Genomic DNA, 23,995 nt, shown 5'->3' on the forward strand with positions numbered 1-23,995 from the left:
TGAGACCTTTTGCTTTTCTTCAGCAGGAAGACTAAATTATCTAGTCTGCCAAAACCAGCATCAGAGTCTGCTATGTGGTTATTAACAACAGGTTCAATGAACATTTATCTTCCTTTCTTCCAGGATATAAAAGGAGTATCCAAATTTGTAACTGGGCATCAGACATGACACATTTAAAGATAAAACTCATTTGCTCATGTATAACAAGGCCACCAAGGACTGTAGGACAAAGACTGTACTTCACTTTGGGAAAGAAAGATGATAAAGCTTTCACAGGAAATTAATCTGGTACTTGCTATAATAATATGATTAGCATTCACTTTAAATTAAGAATATATTAAGTCCTCAAAATTAAAAAAACAGCATCCAATAAAGCTATACAGTGAATAGCATGTCTTTATTCTATTTACAGTACATTTGTTATAAATATAATACATTTTTGAAAAGCTTATTTTTAATTAACTTGAGTAGATTTATATTTTAAACAGATCAACTCAATTGTTAAAGTTACATAATAAAGAATATGATAATTTAAATGACAAAAATCTCATATTGTGAAATAGTGCACTCTATGCTGAGATGACTGAAGGGAAAAAAAGGTCAAACTCCTTTCAAAACTATATTCAAAGCATCAGAAAAAAATTTTTTCTTTTTACAAAGTTATATATAAGTAATAGGACATCAGATACTGAAGTATGAAGACTCTATAACCAAAGTTCAAAACTGATTTCAGAGAATTGTGTGGAGCAAGACAGAAAAGTTTGTATTTAACACTCTATAGAACTTCACAGTAAAGCTGGAATTTAGAGACTAATGGCTTAACAGGAGTATTGCCAGCAAGGCCTTTCCTTCCTCAGAATTATCTAATTTTCATATAGCATCAGTAAGCTGTAACAGCAGACTCAGACACTGGTTTTAAGGTGGGACTTAATAAGGTGCGTGGACATGTTGAAATTCTGTAGTATGACATGTAAATTATTACCAGGGTTTAAAGAAATACAAAAAAAGAACATAAGTATTCTCAGTCCAACATGCTTTGTTTGCATCATCAACAAACTGACCAGTCAAAAATATTTTGCAGTGATCCGACACCAACCTCCATAACAAGTTAGGTATTTCAAATACTGCTGTAAAACCCAATCCGCAAAATAAAACTGATTCCTGTGGATTTCAGTACAAATTTGCAAGTGGTCACACATTAGTGATGATGATCAGGGCAGGCATGGAGTTCTGCTGACTTGTTTCAAACACTGTAACTTGGTCCGATAACTTGGCAAATACTCTAGGAGTTCCAAGGTTATAAACACCTGTATGGACAAAGCATGCTTTGAGCTGCAAACTGTGAATCTCCTGGCTTTTAAGCTGCAGTTTATATTGTGTTTGTCCAAGCCATGTAAATGATCCATGGATTTCCAATGCTTCTGGACTAAGGGAGAAGAAAAATGGTAAGTTGGAGGGTTTTTTCTTTGTAATTTTTTTCCCCAAGGTCCCTTAACAACATATCCCTTTCATCTAGTAATTCTATTTCTAGAAATTATTTTATCAAGCTCACTGTTTACTACTACTAATAATAATGGCAATAACTATTATTACTACTGCTTTAATAGCTAACATTTATTAACAGTTACTATGTTCTAGGCACAATGCTATGAGTGAATTCTCTCCTTTAATGCTCACAACAGCAGTTAGTAAATGATGAAACCTGATTTCAAACCTGAGCTTTTAGCCACTTGGTTACCCATACATAAAAATAAATGTGGATACAAGAATGCTTATAATATTGAAACTGTTTATAAGATTAAGAAATGGAAAGCAACCCAGTATCTATCAGTGAGGCATTAGTTAGTTAATTTATGATACACACAATCAAACAGAATGTGTCTGGATTTCAGAGAGCTGCCCCAGATTCTGTGTGGGGTGTTATACAGTAATAATTAGTATACAGTTCATACTACTTTTCTAAAAATCCCAAAATTTCTGAATTCCAAAAAGCATTTGGCTCTTACAGTATCAGATATGGGAGTAGAGACCTGCATTTTTTTGGTAAAGTATTACTTTATAATCAGGAAAAAAACTTAAAAAAAATACTTCTATCACAAACTTTTATAAAACTTTTTGTCTCTCGTCAAAATAATTTGCTGCTTTTGGAAACTGCTTTCCATTTTGTCACTATTATAATGCTAAGACAATCCTTTGTAACTCTTAAATTTCTATAATACCAAACAAAAAATTAGGCGTGCCTGAGTAAATTTCCTCCATCCATGCTTGGTAATGATTTGCATTATTTCAAAATATTAATTGCTCTCAAATCAATCCTAAACTATGACATAATCTTGCACTAAATAAATCTTTACCTCGTTGTTTTATGCCGAAGATCAACTATTACATCAACATCAGCCTTAGAACAATTGGAAAGTAAAAGAGTGACTGGTACTAAACAAAGGCTATGGAAGAAAAACAAACAAAAGAGGTTAGCTGTGTGTTTAAAAAAAAATTGTTGAAAATAACACTTAAGAATACCTAACAGAGCACAGGCTCTTTAAAAACAATAGATTCAAGTAAGGAAAAAAAACTGAGTTCTAAAATCACTCAAGACAAATTATTTGTGTAAATAAGAAGTAAAACATATTAATACAATGCCTGAATACCAAATATCAGAATATACACACCCACAAAGCCATTTTATTTCCATTTATTATAACTAATCTTAAAAAATAACTAAAGTGTTTCCAGGTGGTTACTTTACAAAATGAAAAACAAAATAATCTCAACTAAGAAAGATCAATGGATAAAAAATCATGACTTATTTTTAACAACAATTAACCTTGTTCTCTGTATGTTACTTGAAAATTGTTTAATTTTGAGAACTTGGCCTAGATTGACATTTGCATTTCTATCAAATTTGCATAAAAGTCATCATGTTTTAGAGAATATGAGAATTATTTCTATACAAGAAGTGATGAGGAAAGCCCTTTCAAGTAGACACATTTGTTCAGGTAACCTAGTTGCTGATATCACTTTATAAGTAATAAATTACTAAAGCACAGGAGAAACAACAGGCAATGACAGAAGAGGACATACGAACAGACTGGTGCAGATTGCAAATCAAGAACATAATAAATAACCTATAGACAAATGAAGCCTCATTACCTACTTTATTTATATTTTGCTCCATAAACACAAAGAACAAAGAGAGTAAAAAAGGAAAAATAATAACTTGATAAGCTTACACAAAATAACTTTAAAATTCTGCTCAGATAATATATTTTATGCTTTCAGAAATTTTATATACTCTTACTGAGAAATACTTTCTAAACAATACTGCAAATAACAGATTTCCCTAAACAAAAACTAAGATAATTTCAAAAACATAACCTCAGATTTTGCTGGTGTAATGCCCTTACCTCCCCCACAAACTTCTCACAAGGAAAGGAGGGCAACAAAGACTACTGAGTGAGTTTCCACTCCGAAGCACCTCATTAAGTTACATTCTGTAACCCAAGGCAAAACCTCAGGAACTTTCGCTATTCTGTTCCCACTGGATCCTCAAATGTCAAATTCTCCACGCCTTATCTAAATGCTTCTAGTAAAAGAAGAAATGTGAACACCTGAATGTTTCCTAGCCCAAACCAAACTCATTATCTTCATTCCTTCTCTTCTTCCACTCACTGTTTCAGCGAATAGCACCCCATCACCCCCAGTACACCTTAGGCACCATACTCTGTGATTTTTAATTGGGAATAGAGGCTACTGTCTCACTAGCCCCCATTCCCAATTTTCCGTTATTCTTCACAAATTCCTGTCAATTCTTTCTCCCACACATCTCTGGAACCTGGTTACTTCCCTCAATCTTCATTTTCCTTCTGCGTTCAAGTCATCAGGTTTACTCTAATAGCCTCTGAATTTGTGCCCCGATGCAATCCATTCCTTACACTGGGTGTTTCTCAGACCTGATCTGTTTCTCACATTTAAGCATGCACTAGAATCACTCGGAGGGCTGGTTTAAAAGGACTGCTGGCCCCACCCCCAAAGTTTCTGATTCAGTAGGTCTGGGGTGTGGTCCAAGACTTCACATTTCTAACAAGTTCTCAGATGACGCCAATGCTTCTGGTCTGGGACCACATTTTGAAAACCACTGCTTTATACAACAGTCTTTCTAAAATGCTAATCTGATGAGCCACAAACAGCCTAAAGACCAAACTGCTGACAACTCTTCCCCTACAACCAAAATTTGGCATTATTAAAGGCATAGGTTCTAGAGTCAGGCTGCTAGGGTTCCAACATCAGCTTAACAACTCTGTGCCTCAGTTTTCTCAACCGTAAACCAGGAACAATAATTGTACCTACCTCGGGTTTGTTGTGGTGATTAGGTAAGATCAAATATTCTAAGTGCTGAGAATGATGCCCAGCACATGTTCAAAACCTCCATAAACATTATCTAATATGACTTCTCATTTTGAAAAGCTACGACAGCTAAACCCCATCTATTTCACATGTTTGTCATCTCTGGTCACATACTCTTTCTCATATTCTCATTCCTCTACTGCTCTGTGTTCCACTGCCGTGACCAAACCTCCTACTGTCCCACTCCCCCCCCCCCCCATTTCCACATTACATTAAGAACACTCTTCTAGATCCTCAGTGTCTTCTCTTTAGATTTCTACATCTTACTTTAACTGAAATTTGGCTGAGCATACAGCTTCCTCTATAGCCCTCTCAACAACAGATGCTGCTTTTCTTCCCACATCTTCCACATGTCGATCAGAATGTATCGTTAATGTAGTCCTCAGTGCCACTTCTTGATGATTTCTTCCTCCTACCTCTTCTGTAAAGACACCCGTTTTTGTCATAAACTACTCCAAAGATTTTAATCGTTTTTTCTGTCCCCATACTGACAAACTAAAACCAGTGACAATAACTCAGTATAGCAGAGATTCTTTGGGTGTGGGGAAGGGATGGGTAATTTGAATTCTCTGAGGTAAAGATGAGGGAAACATCTGTTTCACCTCCCACCCCGCATTCATCTAACACATCTGTCAAGCAGAGGCATACCAGCTAGATGAGAAACACTAGGCTTCTCTTCCATATCATCTATTGGCTTAATTTATTAAAAGCTTTAGCATGAGTTTGCTTTCTTCCTTTCAATCCCGAGCCTTGTCATCATTCTGGACAACTTCACTGTCTAGGTAGACGACTCACTCCATACCTCAAATTCTTGACCTATCACCTCCATAACCACCAGTACTACTCAAAACTCAGCCATCTAATTTCCATAACCATACCGTGAATTTTTTTTAGTCACCTAAAATAGCTGCCTCTGTAATAATACTCAGTTACTCCATTCTCTGACCACTATCTCCCATCTCTCCAGCTCTCTCATTCAATTACGCTTCTGTTCTTTAGTTTCACAAGGATGCCCAATCACCTCTATTTCAGTGATTCTCAATCTTGGTTACCGTGGTCACTGTAATTATTGTTTAGCAGTTATTCACTCCCTTACCTTCCCATTGTGAGATTATGGACTGCCTTTGTTGATTATGAAGGTGAGGCTATTTGGCTAAGAAATATTAATATCTTCAAAGCAAACAAACCCTTAAATGTGCTACTGCAATAAGGCTCACTTTTTGTATCCAGAGATCTGCCATGAGAAGAACACATTCCAAGTAGCTGCTGCCCATTTGGACTGAGCCCAAAATATATGTGGTGCAGACATGAACCCAACCAACCCACAGCCTGGAGCAGAGCTTCAGCCAGATCGTGGTTGACCTAGAGATTCAGGAGCGTGAGATTAAATGCCTTGTAAACTACTAAATTCTGGAGTGGTTTCTTATGAAGCATTATTGTGGCAACAATGACTGATACAAATACACTCTGGTCCTCACATGCACATCTGAGGACATTTAAAAAATACAGATGCTTGGGTCCTACTTCCAGAGATTCTGATTTAATTGGCCTGAGTATCAGACAGAGCAATTTTCAAATTTTCCCAGGTGATTCCGATGTGCAGCCACAGTTGGAAAAAAGTACCTCATTTTATCCTTATCTAACCTGCTTATTTTCACATACTTCCATGCACAGTTTTGATGTGGTGATGCTTTACTTTAACCCACTACTCTAACTTGAGTTTGATCAAACCTGTCCTGCTCCACATCCTTCCCTGCACTGCCTAGGTTCTATGATGCTTTTTAACTCCAAAAGAATCACATGGAGAACTCCTAAATATCCTAGCTTCTAAGTACAGCCAACGTTTTGCCTGCTAAGATTAAAAAGAAGCACCATGGAATGTAAGATATTCAGGAAGTACATGAAGCAGGACAGGTTTGATAAACAGAGACAAAGTAGACTGTGGGTTAAAATGAAACATTATGGAATCAAAACTATGTAAAGTATGCGAAGTCAAGACAGGTTCAGTAGGGATAAAACATAAATTTTTTTCTCTCAACTTCGGCTGCACATTAGAAGCACCCGGAGAACTTTAGGAACTCAGGATGTCCACCCCCTGCCAATCAAATCAAAATCTCTGGCAGAAGGACTAAAGCATCTATATTTCTTAAATTTCCCCAGGTGATCCCCCTGTGCCCCTGTGTCTTGATGCCAGTTAAAGGCACACAGAATGAGTACTGAGCAACATTAAGACCTAGGCAAAGATTTAAAAACAAAAGTATTTAAAAAATAACTTAAAGGCTAAAATTTTAAAAAATCCGAAAACAGTAAGTGTTGACAAAGGTATAGAGCACAGGGAACTCCCATATACTGCCAGTGGGATGTACAAATTGACAAAACTACTTTGGAATACACACACAAAAAAGGCAAGCACACACATACTGAGATATATATATATATATATATATATATATATGAATATTCACAGTAGAATTCCAAATAGTTCAAATATGAAAATAATCCAAAAGTCCATCAACAGTGGAGTAGATAACCTAATTCTGGTACGTTCAAACATACTCATATGGCAATGAAAATTAATTCTACAGCTTCATGAAATGGTTGATGATTACTAACATAATATTAAACAAAAGAAGCCGGACATAAGAATAATATACTCTGTATAATTCCACTTATATAAAAAAAGTTCAAAAAAACCTCACATGAAAATCAAAATAGAAAGATGTATACTTAGTTGGAAAAATAATAAAGAGAACCACAGAAGTGATTACCAATATTGGGGGTGGACAGGGTAGTGACTGGGAGGGAGTACACACAGAGCTTCTGAGATGCTAGCAATATTCTACTTCTTGAAGAGAGGTGATTATCTGGGTGTTAGCTTTGTGAAAAAAATCACTGTAACCATACATTTTTGTTTTTGAGCACTTTGTGTTCTATTTCACAATGAAAGGGTTTAAAAATGGTTGGCACCATTTAAGTTACCTTTTAAATATTTCTTTTATTTTCTTATTTTTTTTTTAAAGATTTTATTTTTTCCTTTTTCTCCCCAAAGCCCCCCAGTACATAGTTGTATATTCTTCATTGTGGGTCCTTCTAGTTGTGGCATGTGGGACGCTGCCTCAGCGTGGCTTGATGAGCAGTACCATGTCTGCACCCAGGATTCGAACCAATGAAACACTGGGCCACCTGCAGCGGAGCACGCGAACTTAACTACTCGGCCATGGGGCCAGCCCCACCTTTTAAATATTTCTGACGCTAAGTCTCTGGGAAGGTCTTAATTTTGCCCAGCACTCTTTCTGTGTCCTTAGCCAGCTTCTTCTCACTCCTCTCAGTAGTTACTCTCAGATTTCACTTTTAAAAAATCCTCTACCTTTTATTCTCTTATCTCCTAGATGACTTTGAGGAGCTATAGGTTAGCTCCTACAGAACTCCCTAAAATGGAGGCACCCCATTTTAATGTGTAAACTTGTTAAAATTTCTCCCTACTTTCTTCTCTTCCTGTTTCAATAGTGAGGAGGCCCCTTCTTCATTTCAAAGCTAATCCTGTCACTGTTTGGTCTGTGTATCTTTCCATCTATTAAGGATTCTGTTACTCTCTACCTGAAGATTTCCTTCAAGACCATAATCATATCTACATCTTACCTAGTAAGAAAACAATAATATCAAACAGATATTCCCTGATGCCTGTTCATAGCCCAGCTTCTTGAAAGTGAGTTCTACACTAGTTCTCTCTTTTTTGGTGAGGAAGATTGGCACTGAGCTAACATCTATTTTGTATGGGGGACACTGCCACTGCATGGCTTGATGAGCGGTGTATAGGTCAGCACCCAGGATCTGAACCTGTGAATCCCAGGCCACTGAAGCAGAGCATGTGAACTTAACCACTATGCCACCGGCCCAGCCCTTAAACTAGTATCTTTACTTTCTTGCCTCCCTCTCCTCAACCTACTATGTGATGCTTCCACCCCCACTATATAGTAACATTCTTCTCAAAAATCATGAATGGCCTCTTTATTATCAGATCCAATGAATGCCTTTTTGGTCCATTTATTATTTGACCTTTCTGCAGCATTTTAAACTGTCAACTACTTCTCTCTCCTTGTACTGTTCTCACTCAACCTTTGAGATACCACTTTCTCCTCATTGTTCTCTTCTCCCTAATTCTTTGATTGCTATTTCTCAACCAGTCTTCTTCATGGACTCCTTTTGCCTTAGCTCTCTCTCAGACACCACTGTTCTGCAGGTCATTGCTCTCTTTTTGTTCTATGCCCCTACCCAGGATGCCTTCACCAAAACTTGTACCTTCAATTATCACTTACAGACTAGTTCTAAGAGACTTCTCTCCATCTTTTTTCTTTTTTTTCTTCTTCTCCCCAAAGTCCCCCAGTACATACTTGTATATTCTACTTGTAGGTCCTTCCAGTTCTACTAGGTGGGACACCACCTCAGCAAAGCTTGATGAGCGGCACTAGGTCTGTGCCTAGAATGTGAACTGGCAAAACCCTGGGCCACCGAAGCAGAGCATGCGAAATTAACCACACAGCCACGGGGCCAGCCTCTCCATCTTTTCTTATATTTGCAACCAGCAACTTTTTGAAGTGTCATCTGATTTAAGACTTCTTATTTTTAGAACCATAAGTTTATACAATCAAGCTATTTACCAAAATTATAAATATATCATTCCCCAGGAATTTTATCACTTAATAAATATTAAGTAAATGGTGCCATCTAAATTTGAACTGTGTGATGAGTCTATGTTGTAGTCATGGCTTAGGTTTAATTTCTATGTCTAAAACAAAAACAAAATGATATAATATTTTTTCCTTGTTTTTGACTTGATGATAAACTTGCTCATCACAAGGAAACTTTTGGCAACTGAGGTGGCTGAGACAACATCCAACTCTGACCACAGCAGTAACACATAGTAATTGTAGTAAAGGGTAAATTACTTAAGAGCAAATCTATAGACTCAATATTATTCTAAAGTTCTTCTTCAACATTTGAGTTAATCCCATCAGCAAAATAAATAAATACGTAAGTGTGTGTGTTTGGTAGAAAAATTTTAACAAAAATAAACCTCAAACCTTTTTTGATGAAATGGATGATTAAATGATTCTGGATAGTGAAGACTCATTTTAATAAGATTAGAAAGCTGCTCTACTGATGGTCTTGAGGAAACTGTAGTGTTTTCTGGCCTGAAAAATTTTAATAGTTCCATTTCTGGTGGCTCCTGAGAAGAGAAAAGGAAAAATATATGACAATGAAAACCTGTCTTGTTAAAATAAAGTATAGCCTACACAAACAAAAGAAGTTAAAACCAGCAGAGATAAACTAAAGCATGAACAACAGTTTTTCTGCTCTTATTTTAAACTAACAGTTGGCATCATATGCAATACAATCTAGGATAAAGAAACTAGAATCTGGAATCATTTATTCATTCCCTATTTTTTATGTTCTGGGATTAGACTTGAATTCCAGCAACTTCACATATTAGCTCTGTGATCTTGGATAAGTTATTTAACACTTAATTTAAGACTTAATTTCCTCATTCGTAAAAGGGGTTTATATGATTCCAAAAGTTGTTGTGGTTCTCACCTAGTAAAACCGCTTAGTATATACAGACATTCAATGGTAGAGCATCTGTTTTAATAGTTGAAGAACTAAAATGGCCTTAAAGTTTCCTTTTGAAAATAGATTGCTGAGTTTTATAGATTACAGTCCTTCAACTATATTAACTGAAGGTTAACAAGTATGTAAAAGTCTTAATATAGCTTAGTGTCAGGCACACCGTAAACATTTCAATAAATATCATTATGATCTAAATAAAAACAAAGAATAATGTCCCATTTCTATTATTATCTTCTTTCAAAGTTATCTTTTCTCCATCTTCCTTCACTATCCAGGAAAATTTTGGTTTTCAATTTCCTGCTAGCCTAGCTGGATTCCAATCTATACCAGAAATTGGCAACCTACAACCCATGGACCGAATCCAGCCTGCCTCCTGTTTTTGTAAAGAAAGTTTTATTGAAACATAGCCACACCCATTTGTTTACATACTGTCTATGGCTGCTTTTGGACTCCAACAAGAGAGATGAGTAATTACGACAAAGACCTTCTGGCCAGCAAAGCCTAAAATATTCACTACCTGGCTTTTCTCAGAAAAAGTTTGTTGACCCCTGATTTTACAGCTGCGAAAGCAAAAACTAAATTTTTAGGTTTTGACTTACAAATCAGAGAAAAGTGTCTAGAGGTTTACCCTGGAGGAGGGAAGACTTATGACTGGAAGAGAACTTCTGGGGTGCTTATTATGTTCTATTTCTTCATCTGGGTCCTGGTCGTATTGGAGTGTTCTTCAATTTGTGAAATTCAATGAACTACTCACTATTCTGTATTTATGTGACAAATAATAAAAAGCTCAAAAAATGTATTATTGTTTAAAACAGTCATGCACCACATAACAATGTTTTAGTCAACGAGAGACCGCATATACAATGGTGGTCCCATAAGATTAGTATCATAGAGCTGAAGTATGTAGTAGGTTATACCATCTAGGGTTGTGTAAGTATACTCTATGATGCTTGCACAACGATGAAATCACCTATAGACGCAGTTATCAGAATGTATCCCCTTCGTTAAGCAATGCAAGACTGCATATTCTAATCATCAAAGAAAACAAGTTATTGTTTGAGACTTCTAAATTATACCAAATAAATTTCTATATACCACCTATCAAGAGGAAAACACATGAACAATGCCACAAAAAGGATACCAAAAACCTGAAGCTAATTTACTGAGAGAATATTTAGAAGAGATTCCCTCTCTCTCAGCTTGAGAGTAGCAACAAGTATTTTCACAATCAGTGCTAGACAATTTGTACAGTAGTTTCACAATAAGGATTTGACTGTATCTTATGACAGTTCTGCTACAAGAGAGGTGGAGAGAGTGTAAAGTACCATTATCCTTGTTTTATAAGTGAGTAGTAGTAAGCCAAGGTCTGTCGTTATGCAAGTAGTTTGCACTACATCATCAATTTGAAAGTCTTTGGGCTCCGAATACATTATTCACAGTATGATGAAATTGCCCTATCTCTCAAGTTCAGCTAATCATATAAAGAGAACATAAAATATTTCAAAGGTGAGTATAGAGAAATAAAAATGATATGCCATACACAGTATGTAAAAAAGGAATATAACAAGAGTAAATTTTATAGAAATCAGCTTCATTTCCTAACTGCTAATCTTGCCATTGTTTGAGATATCTCAAATGATCAAGTTTATGACATTTACAACTAAAACTTGGAATTATTGTATTAGTCAAAGGGAGAAAAACAATTTTCTTAAAATAAGAAATAGATTTGGAGTTAAATTTGATATCTTCATTAAACCTAACAAAATATTACCAGTAGTTATCATCAAAACAAAAATTGATTCAAGTTATAGAATCACCAATGGATGCTAAAACTTGTGGACCTAACTTTGATGAGAAATCAGAGATTTACATAGTCCCAAAATTCTCTCTCCAAAAATTGCTTATTATTGTAAAAGGAAAAATAGTAACTTTCCTATGGAGAAACATGGCAGACACCATCTTAATCAAATAATCCATCACTGGTAATAGGAGAAATTAACATCATGTGCCTTCTGATGTAATAGATGGATATACCATGACTTATGGAGTATTTCTGCCAAAAATGTATAACCTTAATTTAATCATGAGGAAACACAAGAAAAATCCAAAGAGGTATTATTCTACATTAAAATAACTCGTCCATACTCTTCAAAAAGGTTAATGTCATAATTGACAAATAAAGACTCAGAAACTATTCCAGATTAAAGGAGACTAAAGAGACATGACAAGTAAATCCAATGGATGATCCTGGACTGTATCTTAGGAAAAAACAGTCATAAGGACATAATTCAGACCTTGATGACATTTGAATATGGACTATATATAAGAGCACTGCATCAATGTTAAACTTCCTGAATTTATAATGGTTTCTGTGATTATTTAAGAGATTGTCTTTATTCTTAGGATACTAAATGAAGTAGAGGGGCAGGATATCTGCAATTTATTTTGGTGTAACTACTTGAGAATGATTAAGAAAAAAATCAGTATGTATGTAAATAGAGAACGAATGATAAAGCAAATAAGGTAAAATGTTAATCACTGGTGAACTTGAGTGAAAGAAATAAGAGTCCTTTATACTATGCCTGCAGCTTTTCTGTAAGTTTGAAAATTACCTTAAAATAAAAGTTGTCAAAAATAATGGGGAAAAGCTTGAAAATTAAGATCTACTATTTATAAACACAATACAGGGTCACTGAATTAGTGGACTAAATATGCTTAGATTTTGCTCATATACACTATGAGAACTTCCTGGTATGATAAATAGTATTTTAGGAAAAACAAGAAAACACATGAAACAGTATACCAGCTGCTGCACAACTCCAGAGGCCATCCTTTGCAGTTTATGACATGCCCCCTAGAGCTCTGCAATCGTGTGGGCCTATCACAACAAAGAAGAAAATAAAGAGAATATGGTTCCCTTCCCCTCAAACAAATCAATTCTTTTTGTAACTATGAATTCTAGATTTAATATAGAATCTATCTTAGGAAACTCCAAGATCACAAATGCATGTTAATACTCTTTTAATGTGCTAATGAATTTCAAAATCAATTTATGTTTATTTCTAATTTTAACGTCTTCTACCACCAACCCTTAACTCAAATCCCAATATGAAAGACTGCACAAACCAGACAGCATCAAAAACGCAAAAACTAACCAAACAAAAAACCCCAGCGGTTCACAGGAAAGCCCCAAACCAAATTAAGTCATTACCTGTTTCTGGGGATATGAAAAGGCTTCTTTTCCTATAGTGCGAAGAATAACATGATGCTGACCTTCCAAAATAAGCTGCTTACTATCTTCCACCACGTACGCCTAAGAAATACAAAGCACAAAAACGTTGCCCTGCTTGGAAGTAACCTCAAAAGTAACCAATGCAATATTTGATGGGAGGCATAAATGTTATGGCTAATATCTATAAATTATCAACACTCATGGCTGTGCCAACACTTCTATCTTTAATTATCCATTCAATCAATAAAGTATCTGTCAAAATCTGTTTTGCCTCAATATAACACAGTTGGCCTAGATATTTGAGAGAAACATCTTGAAATCTTTTCCAATTTTCTCTAGGGTTCTTAAGAAACTAGTGCAACAGGAAGAGTACCATAACACAAGATTTTTTCTTTACTGGACTGCCAATATATAGTCAAAGGCTTTTTCTTATATTCTTGCTTCTGAATGCCCCAGTGTTTATCACATAGTAGAGCAAAATCAGTGAGTACAATCATAAATCCTCTAAGTGGAAATGTCATGTCTTTGGAGATCTTAAAATATAAGTACCTATGGTTTTAAAACAAGACTTTTTTCTTCCTATACAGTGAACTGATTTCATCTATATCAAAAAACTTATTCCAACATATAACTCTTCTCCCTCTTGACTGCTTCTGTCCTGAAGAAAAGATAATCTGTAAATAGCTCTCATATACTACTATTGTCATATTATGCAAACACAAAGGCTTAAATTTTTTTTGACAAGCCCAATTTTTTTACTATTAGATTCAACAGACATAAAACTACTCAGTCAAAATGCTATGAAAGTTTTTAAATGTTTATTTTCAATTTCTATACTTATCATGACTACTGACAGTTTGCCATCCACAGATCACACTTGGAGTACCGCCTGCACTAGGCATAGGATAGCCCAGGACCTGCTCAGCATCCATCCATGCACCACCCAGAAACGCAGGAGGAGTTAAACTCCTGATGGGGTGACCTTGAATCAAGAGAGGACGCTAGCTGACAGATAAGGTCCTGAGACACGTCATACATCTTTTTCAATGGTCTCAAGGGATTGAGCAAAAGTCACCCATAGCCAGGCATAATTTTATAAAGCATTCTCCTACCTGCATATAGGCTTAACTTTTTAAAACGAATCTTTATTTTTGGTTAAAATTGGTTAGGAGTTGTACTATGTTCCTTTTTCAACTATTTTTTCATAAAAATATTGTCTGAGCTCTTAGTTTTCTCTGGAATCATGTTTTATTAGCATCCTATGCTTCCTGTGCATCCCACTCCACAACTTAAATGACTTTTCAAGTTTTCTTTCATTCAAGGGGTTCTTTTTGCGTTATCTAGAGCCCTCACTTAAAGAAAAGCTATCAGTCACCTTCTCAAATGAGTAAACGATAAACTTATCCCAGATATTCCCCACTACCAAACTTAATATCCCATTCTGTAATCTATTAGAACTTCTGTTTTCTAGCCAAGGAGGATCACAAGCTCGGACAGTTTTCCTCTTCTTCATGTAATCAGTAATACTAGTAGTGGGCTTTTTGATGAGGGTAATTTTTTAAAAGATATTACTTTCTCCCCCAATGAAGGTCACTGGGCTCAACAATGAGTACAGAATACAGAATACATTACTCAAAATGTTGTCTCAGAAATATTATAAATTGTTACAGGGCAGGAATCTATGGACTGAGAGCCACAAATGCCAAAGGTATATTATACATTTAATTAATGGACGGTTAGTTTACATTAAGAAGCAATGCTACTTAGCCTGAAAATAGGATCCTCTTTATTCTAAGCTTCAAGAACATCTGATTTCAAGCTAATAATGTGTAAGCGATCTTTTTAACATTAAACACCTTCTAGAATCAACAAAACTCTAAGTTTGCTTCAGCGGTTTTACTGGAACTCATGCAAACCCAACTTGGTTTCAAAAAAGTTTATTATAAAAATGCGTGGTTTAGTAAAAAGAACACTCTAGAACATCCGAATCAATTTAAAATATATGTACTGATCATCTACTATGGGCATGTCTCTATGTTAGCTCTTACATACGATAACACAAAATCAAACATTTTCACATAGTTCAGGTGAATATCCTTGGGCAAGATTCTAAATTTCACTGTAGAATCATGTTTTTAAAAAAATAAATGATAAATGCATAAACTATAAAAGGGTGTACTGTGAAAAATAAACCTCCTCTGTATTATAGTTCAGTTAACTTTAGGGAAGACTAAACAATCTCATTCTGGTCTGCCATGTGTGGATCTTATTTGCATCCGACTATAAAAAAATATTAAAATATTTTCAAATAGTCTGGAAAAGCTGAACACAGACCAACAATTAGATAATTATTAAGAATTATTGTTAGGGGCCAGCCCCATGGCCAAGTGGTTAAGTTCACGCGCTCTGCTTCAGCGGCCCACGGTTTCACCAGTTCAGATCCTGGGTGCAGACATGGCACCATTCATCAGGCCATGCTGAGGCAGCATCCCACATAGCACAACCAGAGGCACTCACAACTAGAATATACAACTATGTACTGGGGAGCTTTGGGGACAAGAAGAAAGAAAAAGAAAAAGAAGATTGGCGACAGATGTTAGCTCAGGTGCCAATCTTTAAAAAAAAGAATTATTGTTCATTTGACTGCATGGGATACTAATACTGTGGGGTTATATTAAAGAATATAATATAAATTTCTGCTAGAAGTACTTACAGAAGCATTTACAGAGAAATATTATGTCATTATTAAAAATATACTACAGCAAAAAATAAAGGAAGGTAAAAATAAAACAAAGGAGGGGGCAAATGGAATAAATGAAATATGAATAGAAACAAAATTGTGCCTGTAGGAGCCTGAGTAAAGGGTACCCAGAGGTTCATGGTGCAATTTTTCCTTTTTCAGTACTTGAAACCTCCATAATAAAGAGTTTAATGATAATACCTGCTTTCATGGAGCTTATCATATCTACAATATTCTCAGTACCACTTACAAGTAACAGTAACACAGAGGAAAGTCATCTAATTTGACTGAATTCTTTCTTTGAACAAACAAAAAAAGTCATTATAGAACTGTTTAAAAGGTTATAAAACAATTTGAGTATGGAAATTGGAAAACAAGCAGAAAAAATGTAAACAGCAGCTCACATTTGTTCTTCAGCTTAAGAATCAAGTATCTATAAGCAAGGCTTGCTGAAATAATTAATAACACATACCTTCCATAATACGACAATATTCAAATCCACCTCATTGCACTTCTGAATTAATCTCACGGCATCCTCTACTGACTGTTTTTCTGTATGCAGAGACAGCTGGGCTTGTGGTTTCTTCAATTCAGAGGATAAACTTCGATAAAAGAAGTCTGCACATGGGCTTGCTGAACTTACGATCTGTTAAAAGAAAATTACCTGTCTACATCAATGTTTTCAATTAAATATACCCTACCAAAATTTGTATTTCTATAACTTATATATACCTAAAAGGCTTATTCAATAACTGTGAATTTGGTTTCACACAGGGAGGCCACTCTAAGACTTGAACACCTAAAATATTTGGTACAAATTACCCTGAATCTTAAAGCTTAAAGTGCAAAATCATTAATCTACACTGCCATGACATTAGCTTTGACTTTCCAAGTATCCAGGGAGGATGAATGAGTATCTCTAAGAAAATGAATAAAAAATTACTTGTTGAAAAGAAAGGTTTTTTTTACTATTAAAATAACCTAAGTATTTCTCATTCAAATACTTAGAACACTAGGCAATATCCAATAAAAGACAATGCAAATGGATTTATCATCATTAACATGGCTTTTATATTTAAAAGGAGAGAACAGGAGGAAAGAATTTTAAACACTCAGAACAGTAAGATTCCCCCTTAACTAATGAAACATCGTGTTTCATAGTAAAATCTCCACATTTATGATTTCCTGCATTATAGGCTATATTATATAGATGTTAAGCTTCAAGTTAATTACCAAACATTAACAAATATACACATTTTCCCCCTGAGAAGTGAAGTTTTTCTGATAAACCACTGTCCACATAGTTTTCTCACTAATCTGTAATGCATGATAAGTTCTATTTACTCAACCAGATTCATCAAAAGGGCAAATGTCTGTTTCTGCCTTCTTCGGTGCTCCCATACAAAATTATTAACAAATACAATAAAAATTACAACCTTAATATAATTTAAGGGTCCTGATGATATTTCTAGGGATTTTAAATTTTAAAAAGATATAAACAAAACAAACAACTGAAGTCCTGAAAGCTAAATTAAACCATTTAGGAAGCACAGTGTCTCCAAAAGTCATAACTGTTTTATTATTGGGCTTTTGGCGCTCTGGGAATTTCTAAATAGCTGTTTTGTCAAACGGCCAAAAGACAGTCACAAAGAGTGGGTCTGATGAAGGCAAATGAGGAGAAATACAAAAGTATAAGGATGTTTGGAATTATCAAGAAGAGCACAAAGAAAAAAATAATACCAGTAACAGCATACAACTATATGCAACTGTACACTCTTGGTAAGTATTTTTCAAAGCAGGTCTCCAGATCACTTCTTCAATCACGTGCAGGGCTGGATGAAAACGCATATTCCCAAACTCCGCTCAAGGCTTAACAAACCAGAGCTTTAGAGGTGGGGAGGCAAAGCTTCATCTTTACAAAATTCTCTAGGTCGAAAATAGGATCTGCAGACTGATAGCCTCAAGATCACCTGGAGCTTCAGCAATTTAGAACCTCAGGTCCCACCCAGTCCTACTGATGGAGAATTTGCATTTTAACAAGCTCCCCAGGTATCTCATATGCACACTTTTTGAAAGTTTGAAAATCACTGCTTTAGGTGATTCTCAAGTATAATTAAGTTAGCAGTATCACTGCCTTAGAATACATTTAAAATCCACAAAAGAGCTTATTATTTGGGTCTCAGAACCATACAATATACCAAAATCCAGAGGATTATCATCTCCATGTTCCACTGTGACCATTTTCCTCAAGAAACAGGTCCCCTCATATAATCCTGCTTCTTTTTTAATCCCAAGGACTATACTTATTTCATGTGATACTCTCAAACGAAAGCTAACTTTAAATAACTAATTAAAATGGTATAGTCCAAATAGCATTTTTGGTTAGCTTTGGGGCATGAAGGGAAGTTGCAAAACCCAAAGAAGTTCACATGTTCATCCACCAAAGAATCTGAGGATTACTAAAGCAATAGTTTCATCAAAATAGTCAGATATTCCAGAATTGTGACTTTTAAAATAAAATGCTCTTGTGCTTATTTGCATACCTGTTCATTTCCAAAGATGATATCTGCAAAGGTATATTTTTCTGAGGACTGTGTGGCAACTAAAAAACAGGGCAAAACAAACTAATCATATCACTGGCATGAAATATAAAATGACCATTTAAGAAAGTAAGAAAGTAAAATGAATTTACCTTCTTTTTCCTTACATCGTATTGCCTTGAAGCAAAACTTTCCCTTCTCCCTACTAGCAAGTTTGGCATCTAGGAAGAAAATTTCAAAGATCTTTCTCAGCTTATGACATGGGAAAACCTAATTCATTATTCAGAATTCCTCAAACAGGAAAATAATTCATAATTATAAATAATGTTTAATGAAAAAATCTTTGCTTTCATCTCAATGAAGCAAATCTCACTCAGCTCTTAAAGAGGATGAAATTCAATTTTCTTGAAATAGATACACACATACATATGAAATTACACATAAAGTTTGAAAGATCAGAACTTGGGAGCCAGGGAGTCCACAAGGCAGCCATTCTATCATTTCTTCATTTCCTTTCAGTATTTTTTCATATGTATGATTATATCAATACTATTACATGCACATACCTTGCTATGAGGCATTTTCCCACAATTGCAGACACTTAATAAATGCTATGATATTTTAATGACCACAAAATAATCAAGTTGTAGCTTAATGTACATTAAAGTTACACTGAATTTTTCCCTATTAAATATAATCTTGCAATAAATTTCTCTGAATATATAGACTTTCCAATATTTTGAATTAATTTCTTTGTATAAATTCCAAAAATAAGGATTCTTGTGAGGCTAAGGTAAGGGTTTAAACACTTTCGTATCTTTTGAAATATACTGTACAATTCTATCCAGAAAGAGCAAATATCATTTTGCCAGCTTCACTCCAAACTTACAAGCACTAGGCACTCTCATATTACTGGCCAGATGATAAATGACAGAAATATTCTGAAAAACAATTTGTCAAAATGTATCACAAAGGTGCACATTCTTTTGTTTGAATTTTATATAGGTATGTAAATAAATGGAAACCAGCCAGTCAGAATGTAGGAATGATTATAAACAGAAAAACCAAAGGAAACAAAATGGCAAAGGAAACAGAGAAACTTCCATATTCTAGTCTGTATGCTGGTATACTGTTTGAAATTTCGAAAGTGATCACATATTCAGGTACAGATTTTACCGGTGAATAAAAAAAGAACAAGAAAATGCAAATAGAAAAGAGATGAACTACAAAAATGGGAAGCAATGGATTAAGATAGGTAATTTGATTTACAGTCACATAAACTAATGAAAGCACAATTTAATGCTTAAAAAGTTAATTATAAGAAAGGCACCAAATGCTGGGAAAACTGGACAGACACATGCAAAAGAATGAAACTAGACCATTATCTTTCCCCATACACAAAAACAGACTCAAAATGGACCAAAGACTTGAAAGTATGACCTGAAACCATGAAACTTCTGGAAGAGAATATAAGCAGTACACTCTTTGACATCAGACTTCTTTCAAGTACCATGTCTACTCAGACAAGGGAAACAAAAGAAAAAATAAACAAGTGGGAGTTCATCAGACTAAAGTGGTTCTGGAAGGCAAAGGAAACCAAGATCAAAATGAAAAAACAACCCACCAACTGGGAGAAAATTTGCAAATCATATACCCGATAAAGGGTTAGTCTCCAGAATACATAAAGAACTCACACAAATGAACTAGAAAAAAAAAAACAACCCAATCAAAAAGTGGGCAGAAGATATGAACACACATTTTGCCAAAGAAGATATACAGATGGCCAATAGGCACATGAAAAGATGCTCAACATCACTAATTATCAGAGAAATGCAAATCAAAACTACAATGAGATGTCACCTTACACCTGTTAGAATGGCTATAATCACCAAGACAAAAAACAACAAATGTTGGAGAGGTTGTAGAGAAAAGGGAACCCTCATCCACCACTGGTGGGAATGCAAACTGGTGCAGCCACTATGGAAAAGAGTATGGAGATTTCTCAAAAAATTAAAAATAGAAATACCATATGATCCAGCTATCCCATTACTGGGTATGTACCCAAAGAATTTGAAATCAAAAGTTCAAAGAGACTTATACATCCCTATGTTCACTGCAGCATTATTCACAATAGCCAAGACAAAGAAGCAACCCAAGTGCCCATCAACTGATGACTGGATAAAGAAGATGTGGTATATATATAATGGCTCAGCCATAAAAAAAGGACGAAATCGTCCCATTTGCAACCATACAGATGAACCTTGAAGGCATCATGTTAAGCAAAATAAGCAAGACAGAGAAAGACAAACACCATAAGATTTCACTCATGTGTGGAATATAAACAAACTTACGGACAAAGAGAACAAACTAGTGGCTACCCGAGGAAGGGGAGTGGAGGGTGAGCACAAGGGGTGAAGGGGCACACTTACACGGTGTCTCACAAATATTAATGTACAACTGAAATCTCACTATGTTATAAGCTATTATGACCACAATAAAAAAAAAAAGAAAGAAAGAAACCAATAATCTTATGATATTCTGGTACTAATCTGAAAAAAATCATGCAATGAAAATATCAGAATTTATTATCAAGAAGGAAAAAGGCACAAACCTTTGTTTTCAGAAAGATTTACAGATTTCTGTAACTTCCAGTGTTTGCTACTACTTGATACTTGTACTATGTGGAATTCCTTAACACCTGCTTCACTCTATCAAAAAGAAATAAAAGAGTCGTTCAGGATTTAGGAGCACTAACTTGGAATATTCTAATGCAAACAATATTCAGACATTGCTACCAGTCAATACTGATTAACATAAGATGAAATTTTTATTTTGAAATAAGTTAACAATATGCATCTCAGAAAGTTTAAGTTACTTAAATCTCTCTTTAAATATTCTTAAAACAGAGAAGTCAACATTATATCCAAGAATTACGTTTAACTATTATGCACTCCCAGTGGCAAATTTTAAAATACTGAAAGGCATTCAGTATTAGAATCTATCATAATGACCTATTAGTAGTATTTAATAGATCAAAAATTATTTGGTGACAATTTTTAATCAAAACTATAGTATTTTATTTCTTTTAATCTTTCTGAGATATCTCGTTCCCATTAAGGCAAAAAACAGAATTCCAATATACAAACCACACAAAGTTATTTAAATTGCATATAATTTTTTATTCTCCTGAATTAGAGCTAATTTGCAATTATTAAAATTTTCTTACTCTTACAAATATTTTTTTTGCAGAACACCAAAGTATCACTACACTGACCCTAAATATCCTAAAAAGAATTGGTTTTACAAATTTATGAAGCTAAAAGAAAAGGACATTACAGAATAAGTAACACTTCAAATAGGTATCTGAACTGAATAAACCTGAAGCTAAGATCCTACTTTAATTATGAGATCCCATTCCCTTCCTCAAGAATACTCACTTCGATATTTAAGAGCATACAAACACGAATGAGAAAACGTTTGAAATGTCTGTATAAAGGAAATGGTATTGTCAGAAACACAGAAGGGAAGGGTCATCAAGTTAATACTGAATGTGAAAGCCTAACAGAACTTCATAAATTTAATTACATCAATAGATTCTCAATGTTGAGACTGAAAGAACTTTATGAGATCCCTTTTGGGTTGAACTCATGGAGCTATGTATCATATTAATATGCACCATATTAATGCTGCTGGATCCTTTTATTTGACGAGGGACTGAGGGATAAAATTACAAAGCTAATGGAGAATTAAGATGTTTTCACAGTCTATTCTATACGAACATTCTTAAATTCCTAGTTTATGCTGTCTTGTGAAGGACAAAAAAATCCATTACTAAAAACAAAGATGACACTTCAAATATAATTAAAAACAAAATTTAGTTTTAAATCGACTTACAGTATTAGTATTTTCCACATCCACAAAGACTAGCATATTGCCTCCTCTGCCCTCTTCATCTTCAAGAGAATTACTTCTGCAGACAGTGGCTCGTACATTCAAAGATCGGCTGGTACAAATTACTGCAGTGTGTCTTAATATTCTGTGACTAAAGAAGCAAAAACACGCTAATTTAATCTGAGAACCTCTCCCTGTGTTATGACTCTCTAATTCCAAATAAAGCTTTCAAAATCAGATCATTCTCAGGACCACTTATACTCTAAAAAAACAAAGACAAACACAATAAAATAAAATTATCTAGTTAGCCTAACTTCAGTTCAGTTCTTTCTTCTCAATTTGGACGGAAACTGTTAGTCCCCCCGACTCTGGGCACTCTCCCTGCTCATCAAATTCACCTGCATAACACACAAAAATAATCTTCAGAGTCATGTCCTGATTACACCTCTTCTCTGACAGTAGATCCAAGTTACTGAACGCCTACTAAGTAAGCACCAAACTTCCACCTGGCAATTAAGGCTCTCCACAAAAGAGCTTTACAATTCACTGTTTATTCCCCTTTACTTCTTTTATGCATGTTTTACACTGCGGCCAAACTAACTATATTCAGTTTCTATTTCTTGACTTGTAAATCTTCATTCACATATACAGTTACTCCGTGGAATACCCACTACTCTCTTGCTTATCCCCCTTGATATCCAAATTCTGAAATCTTTGCTTTCCTTGGAAGTTCATTTCACCACTACTACATTCCACAAAGCCTTCCCTGATTGCCTCGGCCAGAGTACTCTCCATCATCTTCTTAAGGAGAATTAACACTTATTGAGGACCAAAAAAGATTATAGGTCCTGTGCTTAGAAATATTAAATCATTTTGTCCTCACACTAAGTCTGACAAGATATTTTAAATATTCCATCAAATTTTAAAATGTAGCACAAGCACTCCTAATTTTATAAAAATAACAATGGCATTATCACATAAAATATTCTGTCACATAATACATAGGCTACAGATCCTTGTGTGAGTCAGTTAGGACTGATTTCTTCAGTGATCCGCATTGTAACACCACCCTAATCATCTGTTCTGCAAATACATACATTTTGGGGGGACAGGGGAGGGCACCAGGGAAAAGGAAAAGTAAAACAAAATAATTTTCTTTAAAAAGGATGATTTAGGGCTGGTCTCGTGGTGGCTAAGTTTGCATGCCCAATTCGGTGGCCCAGGGTTCATGGGTTTGGATCTCAGGTGCAGACCTACAAACTACTCATCAAGCCACACTGTGGCAGCATCCCACATACAAAACAGAGGAAGACTGGCACAGATGTTAGCTCAGCAACAATCTTCCTCAAGCTAAAAGAGAAAGATTGGCAACAGATGTTAGCTCAGGGCCATTCTTCCTCACCAAAAAGAGAAAAAAAAGGGATGACTGTAGGCAAGCTGTCTTCATAAACAAATGACACCCTGTTTTAATACATAGTACCTGTGAATTTCATTATTATGTGATGCCTTTGGCCACAGTACTTAGTTGTATCAAAGAATCATGAAGTTTATAGATAGAAGCAC

At 35.1% G+C, this 23,995-nt stretch overlaps 1 protein-coding gene across 6 annotated transcripts in view; it reads right to left on the reverse strand.

Moving 5' to 3' along the window:
* Positions 1–378: 378 nt before the first annotated feature.
* TRAPPC8 (trafficking protein particle complex subunit 8) overlaps positions 379–23,995 on the reverse strand; it is an 82,912-nt gene continuing 59,295 nt past the window's right edge. For all 6 annotated transcript variants that reach the window (XM_001495283.7, XM_023647612.2, XM_005612820.4 and 3 more), the window contains 9 exons: positions 22,436–22,583; positions 21,153–21,249; positions 18,694–18,762; positions 18,545–18,603; positions 16,474–16,647; positions 13,241–13,342; positions 9,486–9,631; positions 2,355–2,444; positions 379–1,426 (listed from right to left, as the gene is read on the reverse strand). In XM_001495283.7, coding sequence (XP_001495333.3) covers positions 1,192–1,426; positions 2,355–2,444; positions 9,486–9,631; positions 13,241–13,342; positions 16,474–16,647; positions 18,545–18,603; positions 18,694–18,762; positions 21,153–21,249; positions 22,436–22,583 — 1,120 coding nt within the window. In that variant the 3' untranslated portion in view covers positions 379–1,191. The remainder of the gene's footprint in view (positions 1,427–2,354; positions 2,445–9,485; positions 9,632–13,240; positions 13,343–16,473; positions 16,648–18,544; positions 18,604–18,693; positions 18,763–21,152; positions 21,250–22,435; positions 22,584–23,995) is intronic.

The sequence above is a fragment of the Equus caballus genome, chromosome 8 (assembly GCF_041296265.1).
Source record: "Equus caballus isolate H_3958 breed thoroughbred chromosome 8, TB-T2T, whole genome shotgun sequence".
Classification (NCBI taxonomy): domain Eukaryota; kingdom Metazoa; phylum Chordata; class Mammalia; order Perissodactyla; family Equidae; genus Equus; species Equus caballus.